The sequence below is a fragment of the Lycium barbarum genome, chromosome 2 (assembly GCF_019175385.1).
Source record: "Lycium barbarum isolate Lr01 chromosome 2, ASM1917538v2, whole genome shotgun sequence".
Taxonomy (NCBI): domain Eukaryota; kingdom Viridiplantae; phylum Streptophyta; class Magnoliopsida; order Solanales; family Solanaceae; genus Lycium; species Lycium barbarum.
Genome location: NC_083338.1, coordinates 47,173,657 through 47,201,314, shown reverse-complemented (window position 1 = coordinate 47,201,314; position 27,658 = coordinate 47,173,657). Strand labels below are relative to the sequence as shown.

At 38.8% G+C, this 27,658-nt stretch overlaps 1 protein-coding gene across 1 annotated transcript; it reads left to right on the top strand.

Moving 5' to 3' along the window:
• The first annotated feature begins 23,572 nt into the window (after positions 1-23,572).
• Positions 23,573-24,956, top strand: LOC132620171 (uncharacterized). The gene is made up of 2 exons (XM_060334867.1): positions 23,573-24,266; positions 24,366-24,956. The coding sequence occupies exons 1-2, from the start codon at positions 24,195-24,197 to the stop codon at positions 24,753-24,755; spliced, it is 462 nt and encodes a 153-aa protein (XP_060190850.1). The 5' UTR covers positions 23,573-24,194; the 3' UTR covers positions 24,756-24,956.
• The last annotated feature ends 2,702 nt before the right edge of the window (positions 24,957-27,658 follow it).

Here is a 27,658-nt window from a genome sequence, read left to right as displayed (position 1 = left end):
GGATTAAGATGCCCAGACTCCAACTCTCCAGACCGTCCTAGTTGTAAATGATTTTCTAGAGGTCTATCTATTCCACCATACAAAATGGCTCCAGCGGAATTAAAAGAGTTAAAAGCCCAGTTAAAAGATCTTCTCGGCAAGGGAATTATTAGGCCCGGTGTTTCACCTTGGGGTGCACCAATTTTGTTTGTCCGAAAGAAGGATGGTTCCTTACGCATGTGCATTGACTACCGCTAGTTGAACAAAGTCACCATTAAGAACAGGTACCCTCTTCCCAGAATAAATGACATATTTGATCAACTTCAGGGTGCCCAATGTTATTCCAAGATTGACCTCAGATTAGGCTACTATTAGTTAAAGGTTAAGGGAGTTGATATTCCGAATACCACTTTCAGAACCCGTTATGGCCATTTTGAATTTCTTGTTATGTCATTTTGGTTAACAAATGCCCCAGGTGCTTTCATGGATCTTATGAACAGGGTCTTTAAGCCTTATCTTGATTTATTCGTCATTGTCTTCATTGATGATATTTTGGTGTATTCCCGTAGTGAGGCTGATCATGCAGAACATCTCAAAATAGTGTTGTAGACTCTAAAAGATCGTGAACTTTTTGCAAAATTCTCAAAGTGTGAGTTTTGTCTTAATTTAGGGGCGTTCTTAGGCCATGTGATCTCAGGTGAAGGTGTTAAAGTTGATTCTCAGAAGATTGATCTCGTAAGGAGTTAGCCCAGACCCACCTCAGTTTTTGATATAAGAAGTTTCTTGAGTCTGGCAGGCTATTATAGACATTTCGTAGAAGGATTTTCCTCTATTTCTACTCTGTTGAATAAGCTGATTCAGAAAAAGGTTAAGTTTCAATGGTCAGATGCTTGTGAGTGAAGCTTTGAAGAGTTGAAGAAGAGACTAATTTCTGCTCCAGTTTTGACGCTACCAGAAGGAATCGAAGGTTTCGTGGTTTATTGTGAAGCTTCGGGAGTTGGTCTCAGATGTGTCTTAAGGCAGCATGGTAGGGTTGTCACTTATGCATCTCGTCAGCTTAAGACTCATGAAAAGAACTATCCGACTCATGACTTAGAGTTGGCAGCTGTGGTTTTTGCATTTAAGATATGGCGTCATTATTTGTATGGAGTGCATGTTGATATTTACACAGATCATAAAAGCCTGCAGTATATCTTCAAGCAAAAGGAGCTGAATCTTAGGCAGAGGAGATAGCTCGAATTTTCTTAAGGATTATGATGTGGACATTCTCTATCATCCGGAGAAAGCGAATGTTGTAGCCGATGCTCTTAGTCGGCATTCCATGAGGAGTTTAGCTCACGTTGATGTAGATAAGAGAGTTATGACCAAGGAAGTTCACCGTTCGGCCAGTCTTGGAGTTTGAATTTTGGAATCCGAGGATGGCGGCGTGGTTGTTCAGAATATAACTCTTTCCTCCTTAGTGGTTGAAGTCAAAGAGAAGCAGTTTAGTGATCTCTACTTGTTGCAGCTGAGATAGGGGATTCACAAGCATAAGACGACGACTTTTGAACAAGGGGGAGATGCGGTACCTTGAGGTACCGAGGCAGATTATGTGTTCCAGATATAGATGGGCTCAGAGAGTGAATCATGTCAGAAGCTCACAACTCCAGGTATTCCATTCACCTAGGTTTCACTAAGATGTACATGATCTTAAGGAGATTTATTGGTGGAATGATATGAAGAAGAATATAGCAAATTTTGTAGCTGAGTGTCCGAATTATCAGCAAGTGTAAGTCGAACACTAGAGGCCTAGTTGCTTGGCTCAGAATATTGATATTTCTATCTGGAAATGGGAAATGATCAACATTGACTTTGTATCAGGTCCATCTCTTTTATCTAAGAGGCATAACTCTATTTGGGTGATCGTTAACCGGCTTACTAAGTCGGCGCACTTTTTGTCGGTCAAGACCATAGATTCAGCAGAATATTATGCCAAGTTGTATGTTAATGAAATTGTGAGATTGCTTAGGACCCCAGTGTCCATTATTTCAGATCGTGGTGCTCTGTTCACAACGAACTTTTGGAAATCCTTTCAGAAAGGATTGGGTACCAAGGTGAACCTCAATACAACTGTTCATCCGCAGACCGATGGTCAGGCAGAGCGCACTATTCAGACTCCTGAGGACATATTGAGAGCATGTGTCTTAGATTTCAAAGGTAATTGGGATGATCACTTACCCCTCATTGAGTTTTCTTATAATAATAGTTATCATGCTAGCATTGGAATGACACCATTTAAAGCTCTGTATGGGCGAAGGTGTAGGTCACTGATTGGTTGGTTTGAAGTTGGTGAAGAAGAATTGTTAGGGCCAGATTTGATTTATCAGGCTATGGATAAAATCAAGTTAATTCAGGAGCGTTTGAAAACGGCTCAGAGTCGCCAAAAATCTTACACAGACGTGAGGTGAAAGGACTTAGAATTTCAAGTTAATGATTGGGTGTTCCTTAAAGTCTCACCCATGAAGGGTGTTATGAGATTCTGGAAGAAAGGGAAGCTTAGTCCCAGATATACTGGACATTACAAAATTCTGTGAAAGGTCGGTTAAGTAGCTTATGTACTTGAGTTCCCTCAAGAGGGGCTATTGTTCACCTAGTGTTTCACTTATCCATGTTGAGGAAGTGTGTAGGAGACCCGTCGTTGGTTGTTCCTGCTGATGCTATAACAGTTAAGGATGGCCTCACCTATGATGCGATCCCCGTAGCCATTCTTGATCGTCAGGTTTGTAAGATAAGAACGAAGGAAGTTGCATCGGTTAAAGCGTTATGGAGGAGTCAAAAAGTTGAAGAGGCTACATGGGAAGCCGAAGAAGACATGAAATCCAAGTACTCATTTTTGTTTGAAGAGCAAGCAGAGAACGCTCAAGGTAACTTTCCATAGTCCATGTCATGTTATGTCTCATGTTTCACGCTCATGTCATGTCTCATGTTTCACGCTCATGTCATGTATCCAACGCTCATGCTCTATGTCTCAATATTCATGTTTCCATGTAATCATGTCATGTCAGTTAGTCTCTATGCCCCATGTCATGTTCCTTCACATTCATGTATTCAAGCCATATCCAGCCATATTCTTAACCATGACCTATCATTCGAGGACGAATGATCCTACGGGGGAGATATTGTAACACCTCCTACCTTTAAACTAGGCTAAATTCATGATTCTAGACTTAGAAAACCAAATAGAGAATGTGCGAATTGGAAATTTCTCTTCAGTTGTCAGGTGGGGATTTACGCCCTAGAATACGGACCGTATTTTAGTATACGACTCGTATTTCAAATAGTAATTTGGCATCTAAATCACTGTGCATTCTGGAATTTGGCTTGGGGAATATATATTGTTAAATACGGACCGTATTTTGAAATACGGCTGGTATTTGATGGTCGTATTTGGGAAGGAGGTGCTACAGTGTTTCTGTTTTGAAATATGCTTAATTACGGTCCAGGTTTACGGACCGTAATTCAGAATACGGACTGTGTTTCCCACGTCGCACCAGAAACTATAAATACCTGGGTTCAGCTCTAATTTTTATTTTTACAAGTCCCTAAGCCCTAGAACGACCTATCCCTCTCCTCCAACACCAAGAACATCAAGGTAAGTCAATCCAAGCCCTTCCAAATCAATTCTAACACGTGTTCTCATAATCTAACCATGAAATCATTGTTCTTAACATAGGGTTTTCAAGAAAACCCATTTAAAGGTCTCAAGACTCAAAACTTGGAATTCTTCTTCCAAGTTCAAATTTTTATTTCAAGTTTGGAGCATAACCAGGTATGTAGGGTTACTATCTACGGGTGGGAACATCTTTGTTCTTCCCCACACCACTTCTTCCATAAAGTATGAAGTTATACAAAAACTAGGGTTTTTAACCATGTTCATGATAACCCTAGGTCCATGCCCCATGTTATATTATGTATTAAATTGTTATAAATTCTTCATTGTGTTCTTGATACATCATTTTGATTATTGAGAAACAGTTTGTAATCTATGAAAACCCATACTTTGCATTCCATGGGTTCTTACATGCAAGTAATAATTTATTATGTTTATTTTCAAGAAAATATGCTACATGCTTTACACGTTTTCATGCAAGAATACTATGAGGTGATATCCATGTACATGCAAGTTATGATTTATGAAAATCATGGGCTCAAGTGCCACCTATTTTCCATGTTCATATTTTTGGGAGTTGCACAGATTACTGAGAAGGCTCAAGTAGCCTGAAACTACGTTACCCACCGTAGGATAAGGATCGCTCCGCCCAGTTAGGACGATTCCTTCATGTTATATTGATTGGATCCTTTCATGTCACATTTTCATCTCATACCCTTGGCAAGGTGTGGGAGCTTTGCTAGTCCGACGAGGTACCAAACTCCACGTGCCTACGTGGTGATATCATGTTGTCGGTTTATGCAATGCTCTCCCTACTTATAATGTTTTTACTCAGGTTATATCTATATGTATTCGTGTTCATGACCAAACTTCAGTTTCAGTTTTCATGATGTTATTACCATGTCCCATGTTATTTCATTCAATTATTTTACATACCAGTACATTCAATGTGCTGACATCCCATTTTTATTGCCCGGGGGCCTGCATGTCACGATGCAAGTACTGGTTTTCAGGACGACGCATCTGCCTAGTAGGACTTTGCACTTATCAGCTTGTTGGTGAGCCCCATCTCTTCCGGGGCTTAGATATTTATTATTTTCATGATAAGATATGCATTTAAAGGTATGCTGGGGGCCTTGTCCTAGCGAGTATGTTTTCATGTTCAGACTTACGTAGAGGTTTTATAGACTAGACTAGTCAGACATGTCATATCAAATGTTCAGAGTCGGATAGCCATTTTGGCTCATTTACGATATTTTCGCATTCATGTTTTAAATCAGTATTTTATTAATGTTATGATTCTTATGTTTTATAAAAGATTATCACATTCATGTTATATTTCCGCTCATGTATGCCTCATGATGATTTAGCAAGCTATGTTGTTCGCTCGGTCACATGTAGTATGGCACCGAGTGCCGTGTTTCTCCAAGGACATGGTTCAGGCCGTGACTCCATATGTTGTTGATAAGTTTGGTATTAAGCCAGAATCATTATCTAAGTCTTTCTCAGTTTCTACCCTTATCAGGGAGCCTGTTATTGCAAGACGAATTTATCATAAGTGTGTGGTTACGATATGTGGCCGCGAAACTCTTGCTGATTTAGTGGAATTAGAAATGGTGGACTTCGATGCTATTATGGGTATGGACTAGCTAGCTTCTTGCAATGCCGATGTTGAATGTTGGTCAAAAACTGTGAAGTTTTAGTTTCCGGGCGAACCAGTTCTTAAATGGAAGGGCAATACTCCAGCACTAAAGGGTAGGTTTATTTCCTACCTTAAGGCGTGGAAAATGATCTCCAAAGGCTATATTTATCATTTGGTTCGTGTTAGGAGCACTGAAGTCGAACTACCAACTTTAAAGTCCGTTCCAGTAGTTAATAAATTTCAGGATGTATTCCTCGATGAATTACCAGGTCTTCCTCCTGAAAGAGAAATTGAATTTGCGATTGATGTGCATCCCGGCACTTAGCCCATCTCTATTCCTCCCTATCGTATGTCCCCGGCCGAATTGCAAGAATTGAAGGTGCAGTTGCAGAACTTGCTAGATAAAGACTTTATTAGGCCCAGTACTTCTCCGTGGGGAGTGCCGATATTATTTGTACGCAAGAAGGATGGCTCACTAAGAATGTGTATTGACTACCGGCAACTAAATAAGGTGACTATCAAGAATAAATATCCATTGCCTAGAATTGATGATTTGTTTGATCAGCTACAGGGTGCCAGGTGTTTATCGAAGATTGACTTGAGGTCGGGGTATCACCAGCTACGTGTAAAAGGGGAAGACATTCCAAAGACAGCTTTTCGAATAAGATATGGGCATTTTGAATTCTTAGTTATGTCCTTTGGATTGACAAATGCTCCAACAGCACTCATGGCACTAATGAATGTTGTATTTCGATCCTTCCTGGATATCTTTGTTATTGTATTCATTTACGATATCCTGGTATATTCTCGTTCTGAAGCAGAACATGCTGAACACATTTGGAAGGTGTTGCAAACATTGCGAGATCAAAAGTTGTGCGCAAAATTCTCCAAATGTGAATTTTGGCTAACTTTAGTGGCTTTTCTAGGCCATAATGTGTCTGACGAGGGTATTAAAGTTGATAATTGGAAGATCAAAGCCATTAAGAATTGGCCCAGGCCAACAACAGCCTCAGAAATTTGAAGTTTCTTGGGCCTTGTGGGATATTATCAGAGATTTGTAGAAGGATTCTCTTCTATAGCAGCTCCCCTTACAAAATTGACTCAGAAGGCAACTAAGTTTCAATGGTCAGAAGCTTGTGAGCAGAGTTTCCAAAAATTGAAAGACAAGTTGACATCCGCTCTTATTCTCACCCGTCCAGAAGGCACTGAGGGTTACACTGTATATTGTGATGCTTCACGCACAGGTATGGGATGTGTATTGATGCAAAATGGTAAGGTGATCGCTTATGCCTCCAGACAGTTTCGGAAACATGAGCAAAACTATCCAACCCATGATCTTGAATTGGCAGCAGTAATTTATGCTCTGAAGATATAGCGGCATTACTTATATGGAGTTCATGTTAATATTTATGCAGATCTTAAAAGTCTTTAATATATGTTCAAGAAGAAGCAGTTGAACTTAAGGCAACAAAGATGGCTCAAATTGCTGAAAGATTATGATACCGATATCTGATATCATCCTGGCAAAGCAAATGTTGTCACGGCGCTAAGTCGCAAGTCGATGGGTAGTCTATTGTACAATGCCAATGGAAAAGCTGGAGATGACTAGAGAACTTCAGCGCCTATTAGATTTTGAAGATACTGGTTTTGCCTTATAGGATATTTCACAATCGACTCTTGCCTCGGAAGTAAAGGCTCAAAAGTATGAAGATTCGTTCTAGTCAATATCAAGGAGGGAATTCAACAGAATCAAATTTCTGCTTTTGAACTCCATTCAGATGGGGTTCTTAAACATCGAGGTCATTTGTGTGTTCCAAATGTAACCAGACTTTGGGATAGTATTATGTCAGAATTTCATTATTTCTGGTATTCCATTCATCCTGGCTCCACAAAGATGTATCACGACCTTAAGGGTTTTTATTGGTGGAACGATGTGAAGAAAGATATCGCGAGCTTTGTAGCTCAATGCCCCACTTGTCAACAGGTGAAGATTGAACACGAAAAACCTAGTGGTCTATTACAGGAAATGGAAATTCTGGCTTGGAAATGGGAGGTGATCAATATGGATTTCATTACGGGATTGCCCCATTCTTATCGCAAGTTCGATTCTATTTGGGTGATCATCAATAGGTTAACTAAATCAGCCCATTTCATGCCAGTTAAGACCACTTATACTGCTGAAGATTATGCTAAGCTATACATTAAAGAGATTGTGTGTATTCATGGTATTCCTGTGTCTATTATTTCTGACAGAGGCGCTCAGTTTACGGTAAATTTCTGGAAATCTTTTCAGAAAATACTTGGTACTCAAGTAAGTCTTAGCACAACCTTCCATCCGCAGTCAGACGGACAATTTGAGCGAACTATTAAGACTTTGGAAGATATGTTACGGGCTTGTGTATTAGATTTCCAAAGAAGCTGGGATGATCATTTGCCTCTAGTAGAGTTTTCCTATAATAATAGCTATCATACCAGTATCAAAATGGATCTGTATGAGGCTCTATATGGAAGAAAGTACAGGTCTCCTATCGGTTGGTTTGAAATTGGAGAAACAAGTTTGTTTGGCCCAGATCTTGTTCATTAGTCTATTCAAAAGGTAAAGCTTATTCAGGAACGGTTACGTATAGCTCAGAGTCGTCAGAAATCCTATGCAGACGTGCGACGACAAGAGTTGGAATTTTAGGTAGGTGATTGGATGTTTCTGAAAATATCACCTATGAAAGGTCTAATGAGGTTTGATAAGAAAGGGAAGCTCAGTCCCCTATACATCAGACCTTATAAGATCCTCCGATGAGTTGGTCGAGTAGCGTATGAATTGGAGTTGCCATCTGAACTAAAATCGGTCCACCAATTTTTTATGTATCCATGTTGAGGAAATGTATTGGAGATCCCTCCGGAATCGTACTTGTTAACGATATACAAGTCACAGAGAACCTAACATATGAGGAGGAACCAATTGCCATTCTCGACAGATAGGTCCGCAGACTTAGAACCAAAGATGTAGCTTCTGTAAAGGTTCTGTGGCGAAGCAGAGATAAGGAAGAGATGACATGGGAAGCGGAGGCGGAAATGAGATCTAAATATCCTCATTTGTTTCCAGTTAAATATGATGCAATCCCTGAAGGATATAGCTCGCAAGGTAAGAGTTGTATTTAAACTTTTAAAAAGGCAAGGTAATAAAGAAATATTATTATGTTACGATATGATATTAAGTTGCCAAAATTCCCACAGCAATGTGCATAAACAAATTTACCTTCCGTCCTCAAGAACGTTCTTAAAGGAGGGGAGAATGTTACATCTCATCTTCCAAAAGCTAGCATATCACGTGCCTTGTCATATATACTCGTAAAATAATGGTTTCTTTGCATTTACAGAAGGTGCAAGCCATGACGAGTATTTGTCCAGGGGTTAAAACTCTTCTTGGAAGTGTGATTCCATGTAAACAAGGATTTAAGTTCATGTATAATAAGAATTGGAAGGACTAGAGGTTAATTAAATTGATGACCGAATAATGCACTGGGCAGTGCAACTCGATGAGATGGTCAATGAACCGTCGACTGATCGATGGTCCATCATTCCACACCGTCGAGTTACCCTCTGAGAATTAGAGGCTGCTGTCAGTCGACCGACCGTCAAACCTGCCGTCGATTGTGAGGTAGTGGAAAATATCCACTTACTATAAATAGAGGGACCACGACTTGGGATCACATTTTTCTCCAAAACCCAGATTTCTCTAGAATCTCCTAGCCCTCTCACTATCCTAAATTCATCTATTAACATCCTAAGCAATGTTTAAGAGAAGATCAAGCCTAAAACTTTTAACAAAGTCATGGGGGGAGCTTGTTCTTAATTCTAATTGAAGTTGTGGTGGATAAACCTTAGAGTAAATTGTGTGAGGTGAAGTTCTTCAAGTTATAAGGTATGATTTTCACTTTATTTCTTATTTTGAGTTGATGTAAAAGCTTAACAAGTCCCAAATGTGAAAATAGTTGTGAAGGAAGGATCATAAAGTATGGTGTCAAGTTGTTGGCTATGGATGGAATTTCCTTAACCCCAAATGGTCTCAAGATACGTTATATGCGTTGGTATACATGAATAACTAAGGCTTAATTAAGGTTATATATCGCCATGTAGGGGCAAGGGACAAGCAAACTTCAGAATAAGAAATTTTTTCTGATAAGCGGATCGACGAATGAAGGTATGTAAGGTGTTTGTTTCCTCTTTCTTTGGCATGAAACCAACTAGAACATGAACACGAGCGTTCCATAACTATTCACTCCATTCCTATGCTTTGCATTTCAAATTTTAATGCCTTAATTATTTGATTGATTTTTGAAATATTATCATGTTTATCATCATTAAGTTATTTCCTTGGATTCGATACGTATTCCATAATTCATTCGGAGGTTACCGACCTTATGTCACTCCGAGAGGCCCAATGTGAGATCATTGACTCCTCATGCATTAATATATATATATATATATATATATATATATATTGCACTATATGTATATATTAATATATATATTGCACTATTTTACTATACCGCGGCCTATTTTACTATACCACGCCGCGCTATAGTCGGTCGGGCAGGCACGTAGATGTGCACACCACTGCAGTGGGCATGTTATGATGATACCCAGACGCGGGATGCCCCGAAGGCGGGATGATGATGACACGATGACGATACTACTATATGTATGTACTTGCATATGTTTTTGAAACTCATGCATTGCATATTGCACGTTCTCAGATGGATCCGGTTACTTCTATCCTTTTTATACTCATGTCTTACTTATGATATTATCTCCTGCCATACATACTCAGTACTTTTATCCATACCGACGTTCCATCCTATGGGACACTGCATTTCGTGCTACAAGTTCTGATAGATCCATTGGAGGGCAGCCACAATAGGACGTCCAGCTTCAGGAGGTGTCAGCAAGTGCCATTACTCTGGACTTGCTACCTTCGGTATACTTATGTTGTCTTGATATGTATGAATATGCTATGAGTTTGTCGGGGCCCTGTCCCGACCTTTACGCTTTTGTATGTACACTCTTACAGGCTCATAGACCTAGTGGGATATGTACATGTCATGTTTTGGCCTTGTCGGCTATGGTATGATTTTGATACTCTCTTGATAGCCTTGCCGGCTTTATGACACTCATGATGTTATAGCGGCCTTGTCGGCTCGCTTGTATATATATGTGTGTGTGTACATGTTGGGTCATTGCATATCTCTCTATTTGGGCCTTTTCTGCATGCAGGTGTCCTTTGAGTCATATTATATCGAATAACAATTATATAATCATCATGATAACGACTACGTCAGGTGGTATCTGACCTGTAGGTCGGTTCCCGTTGTGCCTCTCGCGGGGTGTGACAACCATACCTTTCGATTGCATATACACCAGTAAACCAAGGTTGTAATGACCAAACCTTTTGTGCCAAAGCCAAGTATCATTCAATTCAACATTAAAAAAGTAAGTAGCAACACAATAGAATGAAATTGAAAAGGAATTGTCAAGCATGCTAATATTAGCTACTTCACATCCTTTAGGATCATAAATGACACATTTTTTATCCTTGAAATTAAGAGAATAATTTTTATGAAGCAACTTAGCAATGCTCAACAAGTTTTGAGTCAAGCTTGGCACATAAAGAACATCTTTAATGATTTTTATACCTTCGTTAGTAGAAAATTTTACTGACCCTCTACCTTGAGCTTGCACCAATGCAACATTTCCAAGCCTCACTTTAGTTCTGCCAGTTCTATCCAAGGTAACAAATAATTTTCATCAATCGCCATGTGCCTTGTGCACACACTGTCAACATACCATTTACATCCATCAACATGTGATGTATGAGAGGCAATGAAAACCTCCTCCTCTGATTTTTCAACTTGGTGATCATCCGCGAAATTTGCTCGTTGGGAAGACTAACCACTTTGATTTTGCTTTTGCCTGCAATTCCTCTTGATGTGCCCATACTTTTTACAATATCTACATTGAATTGGAGTCCTTTTTGTCTTCTACCACCAATTCTTCTCTAAGTGGTTTGTCTTCTTACAAACACCACAAGGTAGAAATTTTCTTTTTTTCGACCAATCACCTTGGTTTTCACCAGATTTTACCTCTAGAGTTATCTAAGGAGACTTTTCTGGCTTCCTTCCGCTGCTTGAATTTATGCCTTACTTGAAAGGCATCTTCTACTATCCCTTCACTTCTCATAGTTACCCTTTGCTCTTGGACTTGCAATTTGGAGTTCAATTCATATATTGTAAGAGTAGTCAAGTCACAAGACTCTTCAATAGCTGAGATTTTTTATTCAAACTTATTTGGAAGGCTGACCAAGATTTTTTCTACAACTTTCTGATCTGGGAAGTCTTCACCAAGTATCCTTATCTGGCTCACAATCTCCATTATCTTGGAAGAGTATTATTTCACACTATCTGAGTCCTTCATCTTCAAAAGCTCAAACTCCCTCTTCAAAGTTAAAACCCTAACAGACTTTACTTTGTTGTTGCCTTCAAACTCCTCCTTTAACTTATCCCAGGCCTCTTTAGCTGTTCCACAAGCCATAATTCTTGTAAACATCACTTCTGTAAGACTTGAATGTATGCAAGTGAGAGCTCTTGGAGATCTAGTCACCAACTTATCATACTTTTTAATTTCATTGAGAGTTGCATTAACTCTCAAAGGTTGGACAACAAGTTCTCCTCTCTCCACAACTTCCCATAAGTTGAGAGCCTTTAGATAAGCCTTCATCTTGATGGCTCAAATGTGATAATTCTTGCTGGTAAAAATCAGAGGACCCATTGTTGGCTGATTTTCTGGTGCCAAAAGTTTACCCAGCAAATAAATCCAAGAAAACCCAGGAATGAGATAAGCCAAGTAACAAGATTTGATTCAGCTCCTTTAAGAAATAAGTGCTGATACCATGTTAGAAATAAGAACTTGAAAGCTAAAAGGAGGAACAACATAAAAATTGCAGCTGTAAATTGCTACAGGAATTTTGAAGATGAAGAAGGAGAAGGCTAGAACTTTATGAATTTATCATGCTATATATATATATATATATATATATATATATATATATATATATATATTTGAGTCTTCATCTTCATTAAGTTGATGATAGACATATAAGAGCTAAAATTGCTAAAGTAATTTAAGGCATAACCTATACAAGAGCAGAAAAATTAAAGAAATGAATAAGGATAAACCTACACTTAGGAGGTTCAAAATTTACCTTGAGGTTCCAAGTTCAAATTTCAAGCACTACATTTTTATTTGCATTAGAAGAAGGGAAATGAAGAAATAAAAGGAACAGAACGTGCAGCAAAATGTGAGCGGGGGTTCGATCCCTCAACCTTGAGCACTTGAGCATAGCGCCTAATCGGTGCTTCATTCAGTTTAGTTTGACCATGTGTTCCTTCAGTAAATATTACATATATTTATAAGAATTATGCACATAATATACCGAGTTTAGTCGGTTGATCATATGTTCACGTGACCCATTTTTACACATAAATTCGCCCCTGTTTGTATGTATTGGAGACAAATATCACCTAAGTTTTTCTATGCAATTATGGACTCTCAAAATAGACTAAAAGGGCAGCCCGGTGCACTAAGCTCCCGCTATGCGCGGGGTCCGGGGAAGGGCCGGATCACAAGGGTCTATTGTACGCAACCTTACCTTATATTTTTGCAAGAGGCTGTTTCCACGGCTCGAACCCGTGACCTCCTGGTCACATGGCAGCAACTTTACCAGTTGCGCCAAGGCTCCCCTTCCAAAATAGACTAACTTCTATAAAATGAAAAGCTAAAACGATGAATACAATAACTGGTTAACTGTGTAGGATTGCTAAAGGATGTAAATTAATTCCTTTCAAACCAGATCTTGACCCTTGAATGTTACTACCTATATCTCATAAAATATTTTTTCGGATTTTGAATTTGTGTTTCACTTATAATCATAAACCAAATCTTTATTTATTTGATTAAAGATGCTTGATGGAATTATTTTTTTAAAATTGGAATAAATGGTTTATAGTTTTTTTTTCAAATATTTTTCCAAGTATATATTAATATGATTTTGAAATTTCCACTTTGTTCTTGGAAAAAAAGGACATGAAACTAAACTGGTACTGGTTTAAATAATAGGGAGTTGTTTCGACTGATGAAAAACATATGTGAAGAGGAGTAACATACTTGGAGTACTTTTCATTTGCAGTGAACGGCTCAGTAGCGTATGTACGACTTTAACATATAAACTATGAGGATGTGCGTGCATTTCTCGTGCAACGCACGAACGTAGAGACTAGCTTATTACAAGTTCTGATGCACTGTCTCTGGTTGTTCTCATTAATTGTTGGCATATTTTATTTTGGATTTCCTTGCTACTTTTAGCCATTAACTGGTCAATTCTCTTAAAGATTACATTTACAATCTGTTAGCTCATTTTCTATTTTGATTTAATTAGTGTTTTAATGCTTCAAACAGGTTTCTTGCTTACTGCACCACAAAGCTGGTAACACTTCTTCACTTTGCATTTACTTTATAAAACTCAATATGATATTTATACTATTGTCAGTTGAAGTTGCTCACTTTTAAAATCTAAAACAAAAGAATCGCTCCATAATATATGTTTGTCACGTATCAAATCTTTGAATGTAATTCTTGTACGACAACTATGTATAGTATTTGGTCGTGCATCGTCTGAATGGTAAAAATTAGATAAGGAAATCCGCTTCTACATTATAAATATATATATTTTGTTAGCATCTACCTCCTAGCTACTACAGGAATGCCATGGCAAGTGAAGAAGAGTTAAGTAACCAGTGTACACCTATTAGCAAATTGAAGAGATATGCAACAGAATGGGTGATCAAAGTGTTAATCATTCGACGCGGCTTAACAAAAGAGTACAAAATTGAAAGCAGCGAGGGTATTCGTTGGCAGCTCATTTTTGTTGACGAAGAGGTACCATTATTATAATCGTGTGTTATACTCATTAGTTGATATGTAGCCTCCTTTAGTGACTGTATGCTTGTACGTCTTACCACAGGGAACAAAAATAAAAACTACTCTTTTCAACAAAGACGTAAACAGTTGGAATAAATGTTTTACACTAAATCAAAGCTACTACATTATAAATGGAAAGGCAAATGCTGCTAAACCGAAGTTCTTATCTGTGCATAAGAACCTCGAAGTAGCGTTTAATAACAACACAGGTGATCGAGTGCAACAGTCAGTTTATGACTCAACAGTTCTCGAATGGTTTTATTTCCTTCGAAGAAGCCGAAAAGATCACTGCTGGCACTTTCTTTGGTAAATTCCTGCATATGTTTGTTGTGTATTGTTCACGAAAAATTATTCAGTATTTGATTATCCAGATTTTCTGTAGATGCGGTTTGTATTTTAGTTAAAGTAAAAGCACTAAATAGAGATGGACGAACCAAAAGGCGAGAAGTCATAGTTACAAACGAAAGGTAAGTTAATAGTTACTTTTCATGTGTCCACTGAAGAATATGCAATAACTTTTGAGAAAGTCGATTTTATATAGGTATGATCGTAAAATAATGACTTTGTGGGGAGACTCAGCTGAAATTGACGGAGAATTTTTAGAGAACTTTGAAAATACCAAACATGTGCTTGCTTTTTTTTGATGTTAAATGCTCTATTTACAAAGGTATAATTACACCTGCATTACATATTTGTATCAATATTATAGGAACTCTGAATTTATTGTAAGGATTTGAATCCCAAATCCGACCTTTGTAAGCAGGTTCCCAGGAAAAATTTGAGGGTCACAGCTGGACCACTTAAATACCAACCTCCTTAGACAGAACCTACTTACGCCGTGATGTAAGCGAAAAATAAATAAATAACACACATAGATTTATAGTGGTTCACCCTCAATGTGAGAGCTACGTCCACGTTGCTGCTGCAGATCTTATTAAAGAAGAAATATTACAAGTGTTTACAACACTCAACCTCACAACCCCAATCCCAATTTCACTCAACAATATTTTTTACTAAAAATTCTCTCAAAAGCCTTCTTTTATTTAGGCCTTTCACTAAGAGTATTTCTCTTAGATTTTTCTCTCTTTTGGATATGTTGTCTTCTTCAATTTTTTGTGGTGTTTCCAAATGAAGCTTAGAACTCTATTTATAAGCTTCAGAAAAAACGCGTGAACAGTACCACGCGTGAACAATAACCTCGTTTTTATACGCGTGAACAGTAAACCACATTTTTATACACATGAACAGTACCACGCGTGAACAGTAAACCGAGTTTTTATACGCGTGAACAGTACTCAACAATTCTCCCACTTGAAGGCTAATTTTAATTTGTCTTCACACTTTGATCGATGCAGCAGCTCTTTCCTAGTTTCATACTTCGTGCAGGCCAACTGAAGCTGAACATTGCTTCAGTTTGTCTATCGTCACTGCCTTTGTCAGCATGTCTGCTGGATTCTGACTCCCTGCAATCTTCTCAAGCACTAACGCTCCATCTTCCAAAGCTGATCTAATGAAATGGTACATGAGTTGTATATGCTTCGTTCGAGCATGGTAGACTGGGTTCTTTGCCAAATGAATGGCACTTTGGCTATCACAATATAGCACACTTCCCTCGTGGTCCTGATTCAATTCCCGCAGAAAAGATTGTAGCCACATCATTTCCTTTGTGGCCTCCGTCACAGCAACGTACTCAGCCTCACAACTAGAGAGAGCTACTATCTTTTGCAACTTGGAAACCCAAGAGATTGCAGTACCTCCGAAGGTGTAAACATACCCGGATGTGCTCTTTCTGCTATCAACATCACCACCATTGTCAGCATCAACATACCCTTGCAATCCTGTTTCTGATTTTCGAAAATACAGAGCTGAACTCGAGCTGCCTTTCAGATATCTGAATATCCACTTCACAGCCTCCCAGTGTTGCTTTCCCGGATTGCTCATAAATCGGTTGATAACTCCCACTGCATATGCAATGTCTGGCCTTGTACATATCATTGCATACATAAGACTACCGATTGCAGATGCATAAGGTATCTTGTCCATCTGTTTCTTCTCATCCTCGGTTGTCGATGACTGATCCTTTGACAACCGAAAGTGTCCAGCCAAGGGAGTGCTGACTGGCTTGGCATCATGCATGTTAAACCTTTTGATAACTTTCCTCACATATTCTTCTTGTGAGAGTTTGATGCCCTCCTTGCTTCAGTCGATTCTCATCCCAAGGATTTGCTTTGCAGCTCCCAAATCTTTCATTGCAAACTCTTTCGATAACCCTTTTTTCAACCGATCAATCTCCTGTAGGTTTGCTCCTACGATTAGCATGTCGTCGACATAGAGTAGCAGTATCATGTACGAGTCTTCAAATTTCTTGAAGTAACAACAGTGATCTGCCTCGCACCTTGAAAAATCAGCTTTCTTCATAAAGCTGTCAAACTTTAAATACCACTGTCTTGGAGCCTGTTTTAGTCCATACAGACTCTTTTGAAGTTTGCACACCAGATTCTCCTTTCCTTTGACTTTGAATCCCTCCGGTTGTCGCATGTAGATTTCCTCGTCTAGATCACCGTGAAGAAATATAGTTTTCACGTCCATCTGTTGCAGATGTAGATTTTCCTTTGCTACCTGTCCCAAAACAGTTCTGATAGTCACCATCTTGACTACGGGGGAGAAGATCTCCGTATAGTCGATGCCTTCTTTCTGTTGAAATCCCTTTGCAACTAGCCTTGCTTTATAACGCTTGCTTCCATTGGGTTCTTCCTTTATCCGATAAACCCATTTGTTTTGCAATGCCCTCTTATCCTTGTCACGACCCAACTAGGGGCCGCGACGGATACCCGATACTTGTACCAAGCACCCCTTATCTCGTATCGTACTTTTACTACTAGGTGGGCCGTATAGACTATACCATATATTTTTTTTTTGTTGCTTAACGTTAACATTAATGGCATAAGTGTAAACATGGACTTATAAACTTTGCTAGCACATTATACAACGACGAGGACAACAAAATTACAAAACATTTGACCGTACATATCTGTCTATGAGCCTCTAAACAAAGTACATCTACATATACAAGAAGGGCCTGTCCTACCGTGCCCGAATATATACATAAAAGTAGTACCAAGAAACTGAGGCTCCGGAACAACTGGAGCGCTGCCACAGTACTGCTGATGGAGCTCTTAAGAGTCAAATTAGTCTACCTGCTGACCTGCGCGGCATGAAACGCAGCGTCCACAAGAAGGGACGTCAGTACGAGTAGTGTACCGAGTATGTAAGGCATGAATAATAACATACAGGAAATATAGAACATGGATAACGACATCCAAGAAATACCGAGCATGTCATGAGGTAGAAAAATAACCTGTGCATATCAGTGCCCTTGGGCGAATACCATACATGCTTGACGCTGCGGAACGTGCAGCCCGATCCATGTGTGCATATACTATAACATATTGCTGCAGAACGTGCAACCCGATCCATATGTGCATATACTATAACATACTGCTGCGGAACGTGCAGCCCGGTCCATATACATATATTACTTTACTTTCTTAGGAAGACATTTCTTTCCATATGTATAGAAAATAGAACATGTCATATTGCCGAGGCGTCGGCTCCGATCCATTTAACCATATATCCCGCGTCCGGGCATCCCGCGTCCGGGACGATATCATGTACCAACTCCAACTGATCAGGTGGCTATGCGTCTATAGCGCCTTCCCTTTTTCCAATCTTCCCCATATACATATACATATACTTATAACATATAAACATCATGCATGAGAGCCTAAAGAAAATTGTGTCCGTATCGGAGTGACATAAGGTCGGTAACCTCCAATTACCTTATGGAATAACCATGGCCGCTTGTCTCACCTTGAAGGAACGATACTTATAAGATGAGACTATCAACGAAGGACAACACTAAGAGAACATAGAATAAAATTATGGACATCATAAACGTCAATTCATATGCTTTGGACTCTTAGTCGCGGAATCATTCTTGTCATACTCATCATAGACATATTCTCTTTCTTAACATCATCGTTATCATTATCATCATAGAAATATCCTTATTAGAATAGTCACAACACTTATCGTTTAATAAACGGAAAAATAAAGAAAAATCCGGGAACCATGGGCCCACCTCGGGTCAAATGAGGCGGCGTACACAATTTACGTACGTTACATTTTATGACGTCACTTGTGAGAGTTTTAAGGTAGTCGGGTGTCATTTGTACAAGTTCTAGATAGCTAGGCAATTCTTCCCACTATTCATGAAAGGTCTAATTCAATTCTATTGAATGAAAAAGGGAAAACTTTAGGCGCGGATTCCGGAGAATAGAGTTGTCCCCGAGGCTCGTATCCAACCTAGTATGTCTAAGACATGCCAAAGAAGGAAGAGTAAATCCTTACATACCTTTTCTGCTTCATACACGTCTCCAAAATCAAGTTTCAAGTTCGCCAAAATCTACAATTTGGTCACAATTACCAAATGTTAATTGTAAGGCTTTAAGATTTCAATCTTAACCAATACTTGTCTACAAAAATTTGGGCAGCATCTCCCCTATACATACAACATCCCCGAGATTTAACTCGGCTCAAATATCAACAACCATACCAACAACAATACCAATAATCATCACAAAACACAATATAGCATAACTAGTCTCCTTTCCAACATAGTGTAATAGTTTTCATTCCAACTTCACATTTTCAAATCAATACCAACCTTCTCATATTCATTTACTAATCAAGATCATTACAATCCAATTTGAAAATATTTCATATCATTTCTACGAAATATTCACAAAATATACAAAGTATACAAATTTTTCACCAAAACCATAATCCATCCAAAACTTCTAATCTTCAACATACATATTCATAACATATTTCCACCTTCCAATTTCATCAACCATAATCATAATTTGCACCTTAACAATTTCATTTTCATAATTACATAAATCTACCATAAAATCACAAAACTTCTCATAACCACTTAACAACCAATCTTTCATGCCAATATGGACTATTATCCTTCCAAATTCACCAACTAACATAATAATTCACATTTAAAACTCCACTTCCATAATTACATAAAAACTTCATTAAAATCACATAATTTCCTATAACTATTTCCAATAATTTTCCATGCCAACTTGAACCATTTTCTTCCATTTCCAATATAAGGTCCACCACAACTACAACTAGAATACAACATAAAATTCAACTCATCTTATTTATACAACCTTACATACACATGCACACATGCAAACCCACTTTGTAAACTTCAATATTTTCATAAATTCTACTCATTTCTACATACTACAACATAAACCAACCTTCATAACATAATAAAAAGGAATTAATTCTTACCTTTCTCTCTTTTCTTCCTTCTTGGCTAGGACTTGTAACTCACAAAAATATGTGGTTTCTTGCTCCAATGACTACTCCACCTTGCTAAGGACCCTTTAATTGGTAGAAAATGATTTTTGAATTATTTTTTTTTCGGTCTTGAGCTTGGCCGAAAATGGCCCTTAGGTTTCTCCCTCTCTTTTGTTCTTCAATGTTCTTGATTGTTCTTGAAACTTCATAAAATGAAGACTTGGTGCCCTTTTATTATTCTTTATCACATGGAAATTAATTAATTTTGTGGGCTTGGGCCATGTATGGCCGGCCACCCCTCTCTATTGGGCCTAAATTTTCTCTTTTTTTTTTTGGGCCTAACCCGGTTGGTCCCGAGTTGGGCCTAGCCCACTGACCTTTCGACCTTAAAACGTCCATATCTCCTTGTACTGACGTCACCTGGGAACCCACGACCTATGGTCGGAAATCTAATTCAATTATCTACAACTTCTATTTCTTGGTATTTTTCCAAATTCCAAATTTATAATACCGTTTTTTCCCCCCAAAGTCAGGTCACCCGAAAATGTTTTCTTAAAAATATTCGTTTGGAGGACTTCCACTTTGATTTGGCCCAAGGGTCCTTCTTGAGTTGTGTTTAACTTCACATATGTGATTCTTATGACTTTTCAGATGTCCCAAAAAAATCTCGATGTGTGGGCCCCACCTCAGCTTACAAATAATCCGACGTTCAAAAATACGGGATATAACAATCCTTTAGCAACTCAGCTAACTCCCATGTATGATTTGCCGATAGTGAATCCATCTCATCCTTCATTTCCAGCTCCCACTTAGTCGATTCATCGACTTGCATTGCTTCATCATAACATTCCGGCTCCCCTCTATCAGTGAGTAGAATGTAGTTGAGGGATGGAGAGTACCTGTGAATCGGCTTCCTGATCCTGGATGATCTACGCAGTTCTGTGATTGGCGTCTGTTTATTTGTTTCAGAATCAACACTTTCATCAGCACCTTCTCGAATTGTTTGTTCCTCTGCCTCGGCTGTACTTGGCTGCGGCTCAAGTGTCGGGAAGTCCCTTAAATCGACTATTTCCGATTCCTTGTCCTGACATTCTGAATTTTTTTACAACTTGTGTTTGTACAGTACCTCTTCGTTGAAGACAACATTCCTGCTTCGGATGATCTTCCGATTTTGTTCATCCCAAAATCGGTAACCAAGCTCGGTGTCACCATAGCCAATAAAGTAACACTTCTTTGATTTTGGATCAAGCTTGCTTCTAGCCGTGTCATCATTATGAACATATGATAAGCAGCCGAACACTTTCAGAAATGAAAGATTTACCTTCTTGCCACTCCAGACTTCTTCTGGAATTCTGAAATCCAAGGGAACTGACGATCCTCGGTTAATTAAGAAGGCCGCGGTATTGACTGCATCTGCCCAAAATGTATTCTCATACTCCGACCACGCTCGTTCAACGTTCGGTTCATTCTTTCGGCTATTCCATTTTGTTGCGGCGTTCCAGGAATAGTCTTCATCATCTTGATCCCATTATCGGCACAGTATCGTTTGAAATCACCATCGGTGTATTCTCCGCCGTTGTCGGACCTCAAACACTTCAACTTGAGGTTTGTTTCATTCTCGACCATGGCTTTCCATCTTTTGAATACACTAAACACATCGGATTTATTTTTCATAAAATAAACCCATACCTTCCTGGTTGAATCATCAATGAAGGTCACGTAGTAGTGTGATCCTCCAAGAGAGGGGACAGTGGTAGGTCCCCACACGTCTGTGTGCACCAATTCCAGCTTCTCGACCTTCAACTCCCTCCCTGCATTTGAGAAGCTTACTCGCTTTTGTTTTCCGAGAATGCAGCTCTCACACGTATGAAGGTCCACCGTCTTCAGCTCCGGAATTAAGCCATTTGTCACCTACAGCTTCATCCCCTTCTGGCTGATATGCCCCAGCCGACAATGCCACAAATCTGTCTTCTTTGTGTTGTCAACCACAGCAACAGTATCACGACAGCTAGTCGTCATGTAGAGAGTGCCAATCTTCTTTCCTCGGCCAACTACCATAGCACCTTTCGCCACTTTCCAAGACCCATTACCAAAGTTGAGATCATATCCCTCATCATCAAGCTGACCTACTGAGATCAGGTTTCGCATCAGCTTTGGAACATGTCTAACTTTTGTAATCTTCCACGAGGATCCATTTGACATCTTCAAATTAATGTCTCCCGTGCCAACAACGTCTAGCGGCTCTCCATCGGCTAAATAAACTTTGCTGAGATTCCTAGCCACGTAGTTTGTCATTATATCATGATGTGAGGTGGTATGAAAGGACGCTCCTGAGTCAAGCACCCAATAGTCTATCGGGCTATCAACCGATAGCAACAACGCATCGCCAATGTCTTCCGTAGCAGCGTTGATTCCAGCCCCCTTATTGTCCTCCTTATTTGGCGCCCTGCAGTTCTTCTTAAAGTGACTTGGTTTTCCACAGTTCCAACACTCAAGTGTTCGTCCTGGTCTGGATTGACCCCTGCCATTCCTTGACTTCGATCTGCCCCTATTTCGGTTGTAGTTTTTGTCATAATTTCTGCTTCTGTTTTCAACATTAAAAGCAGAACTCGTCGATGCCTCTCCAGAATCTGTCTTGCGCACCTCCTCAGCAAGGATACGATCCCTAACATCGTTGAACTTTAGTTTGTCACTGCCGATAGAATTACTAACTGCTGCTCTCATTGGCTCCCAGCTATTTGGTAGGGATGCCAACAAAATTAGAGCTTGCACTTCATCATCGAAGTCAATTTTTACCGATGACAATTGATTTACAATGGTATTGAATTCATTTACTTGTGCAGCAACATGAGCATTTTCCATCATCTTTAGATGAAATAGTTTCTTCATGAGAAATACCTTATTATTTGCCGAAGGTTTCTCATACATGTCAGACAATACCTTCATCATATCTGCGGTGGTCTTCTACTTTGCCACATTGTGAGCAACATTCTTCGACAGCGTCAGCCGAATGACTCCCAGAACTTGTCTGTCGAAGAGATCCCAATCTGCTTGCTTCATCTCCTCTGGTTTTGGACTCAGAGGTTCATGAAGCTTTCTGCCATATAAATAATCTTCAATTTGCATTCTCCAGAACGCAAAATCTGTACCATCGAATTTACCGATGTCGTGCGTCGTACCATCTTCGCCTCCCATCGTTTCTAAATCACAACACAACCTGTTGCTCTGATACCAGTTGTAAGGATTTGAATCTCAAATCCGACCTTTGTAAGCATGTTCCCAGGAAAGATTTGAGGGTCACAACTAGACCACTTAAATACCAACCTCCTTAGACAGAACCTACTTACGCCGTGATGTAAGCGAAAAATAAATAAATAACACACACAGATTTATAGTGGTTCACCCTCAATGTGAGAGCTACGTCCACGTTGTTGCTGCAGATCTTATTAAAGAAGAAATATTACAAGTGTTTACAACACTCAACCTCACAACCCCAATCCCAATTTCACTCAACAATTTTTTTTACTAAAAATTCTCTCAAAAGCCTTCTTTTATTTAGGCCTTTCACTAAGAGTATTTCTCTTAGATTTTTCTCTCTTTTGGATGTGTTGTCTTCTTCAATTTTTTGTGGTGTTTCCAAATGAAGCTTAGAACTCTATTTATAAGCTTCAGAAAAAACGCGTGAACAGTACCACGCGTGAACAATAATCTCGTTTTTATACGCGTGAACAGTAAACCGCGTTTTTATACGCGTGAACAGTACCACGCGTGAACAGTAAACCGCGTTTTTATACGCGTGAACAGTAATCAACATTTATCACTAAATTTATTAAACCTATAAAACAGGTGATTTTGTCCTTTCCACTACTCCTATCAGTAGTTTGCTAATCAACTCAGCATTTGAAAAGGCCGACGATCTCCGGAAGTGGTAAACAATTGATCTCGCTTTGCACTCACTGATTACCTCCCCACATGTTAGTTATGTGAGGTACTTTAAAAATTTATTTCCAATTACAGGCATGACAACATGAAGTCAAAGAAGATTGACATAAGTTTAATGCCAAGTCGATTAATGCGCACAGCCCCCGAAAAGTGAAACTGTCTGACATTTTGGACGGTTCACTTGCCAATGTGAAGGTACCTTCTTCTGGAAATATACAGCAGAATGTTTACTCAAAGTTTATAATGTAACAAATTGTTTTCGCCAATTTACTTATAGGACAAGTACTATAAGTTCAATGCCGAGATTAGTGGCATTGACAACAAAAATGACCCATGGTATCATGCTTGCCAGAAATGCTACAGGCGGATAACTGTTATAGAGAGTGTTGCAACTTGTGACGACTGTTCGGGAGAAGATTTTGATTATGAGGAGAGGTAAACTGCACAAACAAACGCACAAGAGATATTCTCTACGTCAACCTGCTAAATAATAAATGATTAATACTTAAATTGTGGTGTAGGTATAGGTTAACGTTTGATGTCACTGCTGAGGAACAATCTCTAATTATTATGTTGTCTGATGCTGCGCAATTCTTTTTTGGTTGCGATGTAAAGGAGTATGTTCGCTCGACATCTGTAAAGGTAAATCACCAGTGACTTAAAAAAACAGTCAATAAGCATAACTTAATCCTATGTTTAGTGAACATTTTCGCTAATATTTTTGGCTTTTTGATGCCACAGAAAGAGGATTCTGGGTACTACCGCAAGTTGTTATTGAGTAAGGGAAAAGAATTTAGTGTCCTTGTGAAGATTGATCGAAATTTTGCAACAGGAGATTCAAAAATGAATTTGATAGCTGCGGAGATACATGAGGTTGAAAAATTAATTGCGGCATATGAAAGCGAGGTTGAAACACTGATAAAAAAACAAAGAAGCAAGAGGACCAATAAGGTTAAAGATAACAATGGAGAGCCCCAGCAAATGACTGATACGATGAAACCGCTAGCTGGTGACATACCTTATGATGAAACAAAAAACGTTGCAGATGAAATAGAGATTGAAACCCCAACAATAAAGTTAAGAAGCAAGAGGACCAGGAAAGTTAAAATGCCATTGCAGAGCACCCGATAATTGATAACACCACACTGCTGCAGAGATACATAAGGTTGGAAAAGATGTTGGCCCGTACGAAAGTGAGATTGAAATGCCGATAATAAAGCTAAGAAGCAGGAGGACCAGGAAGATTAAAGAAAAAAAAAATGCGGACCAACATCCTGCGCGTGTTAAAAAGATCAAAATGGAAAAGAAATAGTTACAGCGTAATCTAATAGACTGTCTTTAGCTATTCTCTATGCCTAACTACCGTTGGTTGATTATCTCCCTAATATCAAAAAGTTAATTTACTATTGTCAATGAGCAACTTCATCGGACATCGCTTTACTAATAAAGCTACTTTCTCATATCTGATTGAATGAGATTTAGTGATTTACTAATCATTCAATATCTTCTCATTGTTTCTTGCATACAGATCACCTACACTCTTTTCCGGAAATATAAACTCCATACAACTGAAAAAGGCATCAGTACACCCTACACTATAGGTATTTAATATCTTTATATGTAAATTGATCAGTGGAGAAACTAAAAACTCTTCCTAACGATACCACCATGTTCTAGATCGGTGGAAAATTACATAGGCTTTCTGGGAGACTAGAAGACAGGTGTCGTCAACTACCTTAAATTGGACTCTGGCAATACAAAAAATGCCAAACGACCAACATCCTGATATATCTACTATTCTAACTCCTAACGCTGGTCAAAATAAAATCTTACACTTGTTCTCAAATTATATGACAGGCGTTAAAGGCAAATCCATGGCTTGTGGACGTCAAACTCAACAACATGTCAAAAGACAACAAATCAGACACAAAAAACAGCCACGCTACACATGTAAGATCTCATACGGTTTGTGACCAAATTGCACCCTTGACAATACATGTCTTTTCTTTTTTCAGAAGCACCACAAGTTAGATAGTATTATATTACTAACAATAACAAACAATTGTATGTCGCCAAATCCAAATGACTAAAAAACCAGTAAAATAATAAGCCCTATAGTTTCATGTTGTTGCATGTAAATTAAGTGACTTGTGTTTCTGTCATTAATATAATCTGATGCTTATAAATACACGTACCAACTACGTATTAAATATAGTACGGGCATTATCTTATCATAATTACCAACGTAATCATTTCGCTTGGCATATCAAATTAAATAGGTGACAAAGGAAAATCCACTATGTATACCAGTAGAGGTGATGATCATGCCAACCACCCAACCAATGATGCAAGTTAAACTGGTAAGATCTGAGATATTGCTGGAAAATTAAAGATTGATATGTGGCTCATGATGGATCACCACATTCACATACTGTCACACCCCCAATCCTGATAGGGTATGATGGGCACCCGACCCTTACTTAGAGCCGAGCGAACCCGTTGGTTCTCGCTATATTCATAACCTCACTGGACTCTGAAACCACGAAATGAAATGCATAATGGAAGCCTTTCAAAAAAATATTCTTTTCGTCTTTCTCAAATCAAGTAAAATATGTAATCATATGAAATTTGGAACATAATGCATAATGATACATCGGCTTTCAGAGCCGCTTACAAGACTGACATACTATATACGTGACTCTGTCTGCAAAGTCTCTAACATAAATCAATATACCATAATATAGATACTCTGACTCGGCAACACTCCGGAAAGAAATGGAGCTCGCCAATCCAGCTGGAACATTCTTCTACCAATATCCACTACTCATCTATATACACCTGTGTGGCATGAAACGCAACGTCCACAAGAAGGGACGTCAGTACGAATAATGTACTGAGTATGTAAGGCACGAGTAACAACATAACATAGACATGAAAGTAACAAGGAATAAGAGAGATAACTTGTACATCTGAATGCCTCGTGGGGCAGATGTCATGCATGCTTAGCCTTTTAAAAAAAACATTTCTATACATATACATAGTACCATGCCCGGCCATTAAGGCTCAGTGTCATATATATAGTATCATGCCCGGCCATTAAGGCTCGATGTTATCATCATTAGCCCGCGTCCGGGCCTCCCGCGTCCAGGGCAATATCATAACATGCCCACTGCAGTGGTGTGCACATCTACGTGCCTGCCCGGCCGACTATAGCGCGGCGCAGTGTGAGAAAATACATACATATATATATAAAGCATGCATGAGAGCCAAATAAAAGCTATGAGTACATCGGAGTGGCGTAAGGTCGGTAACCTCCGATTATATTATGGAATAATCATCGTCGCTTTGTCTCACCTTGAAGAAAAATTATTATAAGGTGAGACCAACAACAATGAATAAAATTAAGAAAGGTCAAAAGATAGCTCAATATTCTCATATCGTCATTGAAATCATAAACTTGGAACCTTTGAACACAAAATCGTTCTCATCATAGTCATCATAATAATGTAAAGCTCATGTGCATGGAAATCTCTATGAATAAAATCATCTCATAAAAACATTGATCTCATAGCTTGAGACTTTTAACCATAAAATCATCATCATCATAATCATCATAGAAAATATCCTCATTTTTGACATCATCATTATCATCGTAAAAACATGCTCATCACTGTTATCACAAGAGCTCACAGAATCATAGATCTCTGATTTGGAAAATGCGACATCTTGGGAAAACAGCTATGAATTATTAGGAAAGGAATTATGCCTTGGAGTCGTAAACATTTAACTTTTGAAAACGAGGAAGATATGGAAACATTTATGAAGCCATAGTATCGGAATCATGCCTTTAGAAGCTCAATAAAATTATAAGGGTCAAGAAATTTGTGGACTTCTAGAATTTGCGGGACCAATGATGTTATGGGTACGACACAAAGATTTATAACGAAAGGATCATGCCTTTAGAAAGAAGGGGACTAGCCTTAACATACCTGGAGGATAATTTCTCGACTTCCAACTTACTTCCTGTCTCGCAA

Excerpts from the sequence above, each read along its gene's own strand:
- LOC132620171 (XM_060334867.1), top strand. The coding sequence starts at position 24,195 with ATGTTGTCTGATGCTGCGCAATTCTTTTTTGGTTGCGATGTAAAGGAG. Across the intron at positions 24,267-24,365 it reads TTCGCTCGACATCTGTAAAG|AAAGAGGATTCTGGGTACTA; the intron begins GTAAATCACCAG and ends TTGATGCCACAG.